The sequence below is a fragment of the Antennarius striatus genome, chromosome 12 (assembly GCF_040054535.1).
Source record: "Antennarius striatus isolate MH-2024 chromosome 12, ASM4005453v1, whole genome shotgun sequence".
Lineage (NCBI taxonomy): Eukaryota > Metazoa > Chordata > Actinopteri > Lophiiformes > Antennariidae > Antennarius > Antennarius striatus.
The window spans coordinates 5,947,964-5,956,471 of NC_090787.1; the positions used below are offsets into that span (position 1 = coordinate 5,947,964).

The 8,508-nt window shown below is 39.8% G+C and overlaps 2 protein-coding genes across 2 annotated transcripts; both read right to left on the reverse strand.

Annotated features, from left to right (window-relative positions):
• Positions 1 to 1,955: 1,955 nt before the first annotated feature.
• Positions 1,956 to 2,894, reverse strand: LOC137605526 (olfactory receptor 11A1-like). The gene has a single exon (XM_068330271.1). The coding sequence runs from the start codon at positions 2,889 to 2,891 to the stop codon at positions 1,956 to 1,958; it is 936 nt and encodes a 311-aa protein (XP_068186372.1). The 5' UTR covers positions 2,892 to 2,894.
• A 3,655-nt stretch (positions 2,895 to 6,549) lies between these two features.
• Positions 6,550 to 7,482, reverse strand: LOC137605527 (olfactory receptor 4N2-like). The gene has a single exon (XM_068330272.1). It carries the CDS (start codon positions 7,480 to 7,482, stop codon positions 6,550 to 6,552), a length of 933 nt encoding a protein of 310 aa, XP_068186373.1.
• Positions 7,483 to 8,508: the final 1,026 nt, after the last annotated feature.

Consider the following 8,508-nt stretch of genomic DNA (forward strand, 5'->3'; position numbering starts at 1 on the left):
CAGGTTGTGAAAGGCCTCCCCCACTCGTCCATAACTGACTTCTCCTTTCTGGTGCGGACTGACTGAATGTCATGTAAACCTCAGGAGGTGCTTGCTGGTTGATCCTGCACTCATCTGCATTTATAATGTACAATAATGGGGACAGGACATATCCCTAGAACCCACCTGTTGATAACTGCCTCTGGGACAGAACACCCTTAACTCTGATTGCCTGGGGCCTCCCTGTTCAAAAGTCCAGTATGCATTTCTTCAGCGGCATCAACATGAGGTTGGAAAGTATTAAATGATGAGGAGAAACCTGAAAGCAACAGCCTTGGATGAGATTTTCAACCCTCAAGATTCCTCCACAAATACTGATTTGTGATTGAAGCGTCATCTACCCCTCTTTTAACTCAAAGTCTGAACTGCATTGGGTCCAGGAGGCCCTGAACATCAGACCAACAAAAAAAAGACTCATCTTGAAGTAGTGCATCCTATAGTGGTTTCGGCAATATTAACGGATCCGTGTGCAGGAGATGGTTTTGAGAGCAATGTCCTTTTAGAATATTTTTTTCAAAATGCAAATAAAATAGTTAAGCAAAAGTGTTGGTGTATAAACAGGACCTAGTCAGATGTAATTACTCAAACCGGGCACCGTCTTGCTGTGAGGTTACAGCGCTACCCACTGCACCACCATGCTGCACCCATTCTTTGAATATTTTAAACAAAAAACTACGGTCAGACGTGTCAAGAGATGGCGCCATCACTGACTGAATATTATTGCACACTGTCAATATGGTTGGAACTTTTTTCCTATCCATAACGTTTGGGCCATAATGGAGCATTGACGGTGGAGTTCAGACAGCTTTGTGTCTCATGGTAAAGAATGATCACCACCCAGTGGCCACTCATTCACTATTAACCAGCTACTCACCATTTTTACATTGAAGCATCATGACAATCTTAAATTGACTCAAATTGAGGCCAAAGTGGTGAGCAAGTAAATAACTGTATAAAGTAACACATTCCTGTTGTGTGTTAGCGGTGCTGAGACAAGAAAAGGTGGTTTTGACTTGGTGGCACTTTCAGTATGAGGCTGTTTTTCCAGTTCAGCAAAGATGGGAACATGAACCGCAGTGATATAAAGAACTTCAGAGATATAAAAAACTTGCTCTTCCTTGGAGAATGATCCAAATTTATTGAATTGAACATGATTTGAAGGGTGGCACAGTGGCGCAGTGGTTAGCGCTGCCGCCTCACAACACGGCGGACCCGGATTCGAGTCCCGCTCTGTGCGGAGTTTGCATGCTCTCCCCGTGTCTGCGGGGGTTCTCCCCAGGTTCTCCAGCTTCCTCCAAAAGCATGTGCTTCAGGTTGATTGGCCGTTCCAAATTGCCCGTAGGAATGAGTGTGTATGTGCATGGTTGTATGTCTTTGTGCACTGTGGACTGGCGTCGTGCCCAGAGTGTCCCCCGCCGCACGCCCTATGCCACCAAGATAGGCTCCGGCTCCCCGTGACCCGTTGCGGCGGATACAGCGGTGGTAATCTGAAGATGACTGACTGACTGACTGAACATGATTTGAGTATCATATTTAACATTGTAAAAACACAAAATAGGTTAAAAAAAAAAAGTGTTAAAAACACAGAAGCGCTTCCGGTCAAAGTTGATAGAATCTGGGGGTAGAATTTTATTTTTTCTGAACTAGATGAGTTAACTTCTGATCATGACCTACCACTTGTTTACACTGACAGGTAATGATTAACACGGTTCATATTTGGCAAAGTCTATTTAGAATACGCAAAACTTTTAAGGAAATTTTTGATGATCTAATATGGAATAAAAAAACAAACCGTTCGGGTAACATTGGGTAACTGTAAGCAGAACAGATTGAAATGATAATAGACAAGAATAATATTATACAGAATCACATCTGAGAAATCACATAAATGTTATAAAGTTAACAGTTGGTGTTAATTAAAAGTGAGGTTTCAGTTTGCCATGACAGAACAATCTCTGCAGGTGTTGATAAATTTCTTTCATTTTTAGTCCATATATGATTGGATTGAAGAGAGGAGTATACACAACTACTTGTAGAGTCATTATTAACCGCACAGTTTTTGACACATTAAATTCAGGTTGAGGTGTAACGGCATCAAAAGAACAGAAACAGGTAAAACTGATTAAAACTATCAAGTGTGGTAAACAGGTCTGTGCAGCTTTTCTCCTGACGTCTCTGCTACTCTGATAAGAAATTATGAATATTCTGGTGTAGGTAAACAAAATAAAAAGTGAAGGGATAATTGCAGTATTTAACAAAAGAACAATACCATACAGCCATCTTGATTCCCCACAGTAATTTATAAGAAGAGAACTATTGCAGTAAAATCCCATGATAGAAAAGCTGCAAAGTTTTTCATGAGCAAACTGTGTGACTCCAGCTGCAATCTGAACAGCAGGCAGAAGCCAGGCCAAACATAGCAAAACCTTTACAGTAGTTTTCCTCATGATGGTTGGATATTGCAGAGGTTTACATATAGACACATACCTGTCATAAGACATAGCTGCCAATAGCAAGAAATCAGATGCAGCTACAGAGTAAAATACAAACACCTGGAAGAGACAAGCTGGATAAGATATGATCTGACTCTCTGATAATGAGTCAATTAGAATTTTGGGGTAGACAGTGGTGCTGAATAAAACAGAGTTGATGAGCAAAGCTGCAATAAAAATGTACATAGGCTCATGGAGGTTCTGATGAATCAAGATAAGAAACACAATAACAGAATTACAACATATTATCAGAATGTAAAATATCAACATGATTAGAAAATACAGATATCTGTATTTTTCCACTTCCACATATCCATCAAGAGTTATAAACGTCATGTTAAGTTCAATATCCATCAGCATCAGGAATAAAACCCTTAATGATTAAAACAGGTTGATTAAAAACAATCATTGATGAAACCCCTCACAGAAAGAAGACGGCATTAACATTGAACATGAGTCTGATTGTGTCGTTCATCTGCAGATACCAGGACCAGGAAATGTATTGATCTGATCTCCAGACTGTCAGCAGTTGGAGTCAGAGGAAAGGTTTTATGGGATTCTCCACCCTCCATGGATCTCATTAAATCCTGAACCAAGACAACCAATTTCATCAAACTCCTTTCACTGATTCTCTTGATGACCTGATGTAAGATTTCAGTCATTGTTGATTTGGTTTTCCCTCTGGCCTCTGATGATGATAACTTTTGATATTTAGCAACACAACCTACGAGTGGAGTTCAGAATATTCTGTTAATAGTTAGTCTGATTTCTGACTGATTCAATGCAGTCTTTCTCACTTCTCCTCTTCAGCTGTTTTTCACAGGAGCAAAAGACTAAATGAGGCCCAGTGTTGAACTCTGGTTCTGAAGTTTCCAATCCCCGAAACACAGGTCTGTGTTTTAATTCCTGATAAAACCTACCTGGAAGTGGTGTACCACTATACATGTGTTCTACCCCCATCCCTTCTCCTCCGGATAAATCTGCAAGAGTAAATTGAGTGACTCTGTCTTTTTCTGAGGAGATATAGTGACGTTGCTCAGTTGTCAGAACCCTCTGTATTTATCCGGTCCCAAGCCTGGATAAATACAGAGGGTTGTGTCAGGAATGGCATCTGGCGTAAAACTTTTGCCAAATCAAACATGTGAATCAAACCTATGACTTCCATAAGGATCGGTTGAGGCCTGGGTTAACAACGACCGCCATCTGCGCTGTTGACCTACAGGGCGCTGGAGGAAATTGGACTACTGTTGGTCGAAGAAGGACAGGAGGAAAGTGTTCCCATAAGAAGAGAGAGAAGAGGAACACCAAGAGTAGGGATGTTGAATGTTGGAACTATGACAGGAAAAAGTAGAGAGTTGGTTGACATGATGCAGAGGAGGAAATTTCTGACTGGGTTGTTCAAAAGGATCTTAGATAGTGAGAAGATGCCTGAAGAATGGAGGAGAAGTGTGCTGGTGCCCATTTTTAAGAACAAGGGAGATGTGCAGAGTTGTGGCAACTACAGAGGAATAAAGCTGATGAGCCATACAATGAAGTTATGGAGTAAGAGTAGTGGAAGCTAGACTAACAGCAGAAGTGAACATTTGTGAGCAGCAGTATGGTTTCATGCCAAAAAAGAGTACTACAGATGCAGTATTTGCTCTGAGGATGTTGATAGAGAAGTACAGAGAAGCCCAGAGGGAGCTGCATTGTGTTTTTGTAGATCTGGAGAAAGCTTATGACAGGGTGCCCAGAGAGGAACTGTGGTATTGTATGAGGAAGTCTGGAGTGGCAGAGAAGTATGTTAGAGCGGTGCAGGACATGTATGAGGACTGTAAGACAGTGGTGAGGTGTGCTGTAGGTGTGACAGAGGAGTTCAAGGTGGAGGTGGGACTGCATCGGGGATCAGCTCTGAGCTGATGTGAGAGGAGAGATAGTGAATATATTGGTAGAAGGATGCTGAGTTTTGAACTGCCAGGCAGGAGGCCTAGAGGAAGACCAAAGAGGAGGTTTATGGATGTAATGAGGGAGGACATGAAGGTAGTTGGTGTGAGAGAAGAGGATGCAGAAGACAGGGTTAGATGGAGGCAACTGATTCGCTGTGGCGACCCCTCAAGGGAAAAGCCAAAAGAAGATTGAGCCAATAGCCCAAAAGTCAGGAGGCACAAGTTACGCTATGTCTCTGTTCTGGCTGTGTAGTGTGGGTTTTTTTGGATGGACCAGTTTTTGTGTCAGGATGTTATTTGGCTTAAAAAACACAGGGATCTGATGTTAGTTAGAGCGTCAGTTTTTCAGACATCCCAGACATGTACAGGATTACTATATTGTTTCTCCTGCTCTGCTTCTGTTCAGTTTGGCTTAGGCCCCATCCCACCTGTTCTCAATGCTAATCTCCATTATTTTTAAATTTTGCTGTAAGAAAACGTCAAAAACAGAGCGTCTCTGGATGTCAGTCAGACAGCGAGCAAAAATGGGACTGCACAGTGGGTTAAGGTTTTTAAAAAAAAAAGTTATATACTGTTGTTAAGAATGCACCCTTTAGTATTTAAGTCAATCACAATCATGCATATTAGTGTGTACAGGCCCCTGTAATACACACAACCACACACAAGTGGACCTGTAAGCATGCAAATGAGGGGTAGTGTCGGCAGCCCCTTTGTTAAGCGCCCAAATTAGCAGCTTGTGAGGAGGATGTCGCCTTGCCCAAGGGCGACTCAGCAGTGCTCCGGAAGTGAGCTGACACCTCCAACTGTCAGCTTACAGTCCAGGTGGGTTTTTTTGGGCGGGAGCGGGAATCGAACTGCCGATCTTGGCACATTGGACGACCCACTCTACCGCCTGCTGTAGCCACTGTTGCCCCTCCAAGAAGGTTAGGCCTTCTTTGAAGACAAAACCCTGTTGGAGGTATTTTGTCCTAAATAGAACAGGTAAAATCTATAGGACAATAGTTTCATCAACTCCCTTATGACTCCCTTAGGACTGCCTGTGTTGTACTGCCTGTGTTGTACTGCCTGTTTACCGTGGGTCAGAGAGGACTGCAATTTCATCTGTGCTGCATGTCGTGCATATATGGTACACTTGACAATAAAGCTGACTTTGACTTTTGACTTTCAAGACCACAATGATGACTACCACTTCACAATAATAAATGTTAAATAAGTTATACGTTTTAGACCTCCCCACCAGCCACTCTGAACTGAAGAAGCCTCTTGGAAGACATGTGAACAGCCAAACCTTTTCTGTAAGTGCTTTATTCAAGACAGAAGTTTAACTTATGTATATCAACTCAAATGTAATACAGTATGGAGGTACAATTTCATGATACGTGCACCTGATATGAGTATCACACACATCTGTAGCTCAGTTTTATACTTGAGACGACTTAACAAAAGTAAATCTTTGAAAATGGTTGTAAGGATCCCACGGAATCTGATTCACTGGTTCAGGCTTTCTGTCCCTGGTTTGGTGAAAGAAGGCTAAGAATCAAAGTCGAGTGTTTCGTTTGATGACTATAATTTAAATACTTTATTATTTTTTTTATGCTAGAGTGTTCATCACCTGAACACACACCGTTATCTATATTTAAAATCCTTTTTGCTGTATTGATAATCATGAAACATGACATTATAAAAAATAACGTAAAATGAATAAAAATTCTTTATTTAAAATAGTTTAAAATGACCACATATTGAAAGAAATCAGTTTCTGCTTTCTAAAAACTCCATGATATCCATAAGGATTTTAAAGAAGATACTGAGTTCTGTGAGGTTTAATTATTCGTGATCGTGATCATAACATGAAATGAATGACCAATTAAATTCTATAAATTAATGTGAATGCACGTTATTAATATTCCTATTAATTTATAGAGTTTCATTGGTTATTCATTTCATCTGACCCATAAAAAAAGTTTGGAGCACCTAAGAAAAATTGAGCAACACTCACATTTTTAAAGTTGAAAATACTCTTTTCCATTTATTATCAATATCTGATAAATCACATCATTGTTATTACAGAAGTTGATAACATATTAATGTTATCAATATTGATAACATATTAATTTAATCTTCAGAAACAATCTCTTCATGTGTTTATGGATTTCTTTCATTTTCAGTCCGTATATGATTGGATTAAAGACAGGATGATACAAAATCAGCTGTAAAGTCATTATAAAACGTGCAACTTTTGGAATGTTAGATTCCAGTCTGACTATAATGAATTCATACATGCACAACAAAAAAAAGTTTATCAAAACCAGGAGGTGAGGTAAACAGGTCTCTACAGCTTTTTTCCTGACTTCCCTGCTACTCCTGTATGTGACTGTAAATATTTTTGCATAGGTAAAAAGTATGAACGACAAGGGAAGAAGTGCAACACTTATCAAAATTAACACAGTATATATTGATATTGTTCTTGAAGGAACACAAGGAAGTTTATAAATTGAGTTATTGCAGAAAATGCCTTTCAGAGTAAAGTTACAGAGCTTCCTGTTCAGACTTATAATCACAGCTGCCACAAGCTCAGCAGCAGGAAGAAGCCAAGAAACAGCCAGAAAGATACAGACAGTTGTTTTCTTCATGATGACTGGATATTGCAGAGGTTTACATATGGACACATATCTGTCATAGGCCATACCTAACAACAGTAAAAACTCTGAACCACCGAAAGAGTAAAACACAAAACATTGTAGGACACAGGCTGAGTAAGATATGATCTGTTTTTCAGATAAAAAGTCAATCAAAAGCTTTGGGTAGATCACAGTGCTGTAAAGAACAGAGTTGATTAACAAAGCTGCAATAAAGATGTACATAGGCTCATGAAGGTTTTGGTGGGACCAGATAAGGTACACAATAGTACAATTACTACATACAATGAAGATATACGCAGTAAAAATGATTATAAAATAAAGACATTTGTATTTGTGAACTTCCACATATCCTCCAAGAATTATATAAGTCACATTCAGGTCCATTAAGTTAATCCAAAATTGTTTGATAAAAAAATTAGTAATTAAAACAGGAATATAGGCTGAAAAACAGACCTCACTTTAAAGATGGTTACAGTTTCCTGAACCAGAACGTGTTCCTGTCCAACATTCAGGAAAGTGAACTCTTTGGGTCAGTGGAATGTTTTTATGGGGTTTCTTCACCCTCCATGGATCTCATTAAACTCACCACCAAGAACAACATACAGTATAAACAACTTTATCAATCTCTCGAGGCCTGACTCCATTCAAGCTTTAGGCCTCTTCCTCCATGAAAGAACTCAAACAAGACAGAATTAAACTGAAAGTTCACTCTATGTTACACACGTGTATGCTGGTGCAAAACTTTCTGAAATGTGATGAAAAAATGATATTGTCATAGCTGTGTGTATACATGCTGTCACCCAAGATTTTATTTTGTGCATACGTTTGATCAATCAGGGCAAACAGATAGATAGATAAACAGGGACACCATCATCCATTTATGAAGACATACCACTAACCAAATAAATGTCAGTATTGTCATTCATTATAGATTGTAATTGACGATACTTTAAGAAATCCTTCGTTCAAGCTTGCATAGTTTTAAAAATGACCACATAATTAAATCATGTTTTGCACCGTTAAAACTCCACAATATCCAAAATGACGTTAAAGACGATGCAGATGTTACAGTTGTGCAATAATGAGAGGTGCCAGTGCTTTTACTGACGCCCAGAACTTCCACACTACATCCTCAATGTCACGTTTTCATTTCTCGGACAGAGAATTTCTGGTTCTGGAACGCTCGATCCGTCCAACACTAATCATTTATATCCCACACGCGCTCACTGTCATCCCTTACTGACACGACTCGAGTACAGCGGCGAACATTACTGACACTCTCTGACGTAAAAGGGTATTACGCCATGCTTACCTCAGGTGAAGCAGGTGAGTCTCATGGGTGACCCAAAACTAACAATACTAAACTATGAACGATATTGATACGAAAAATAATGGTGTGGGAACCAAGCT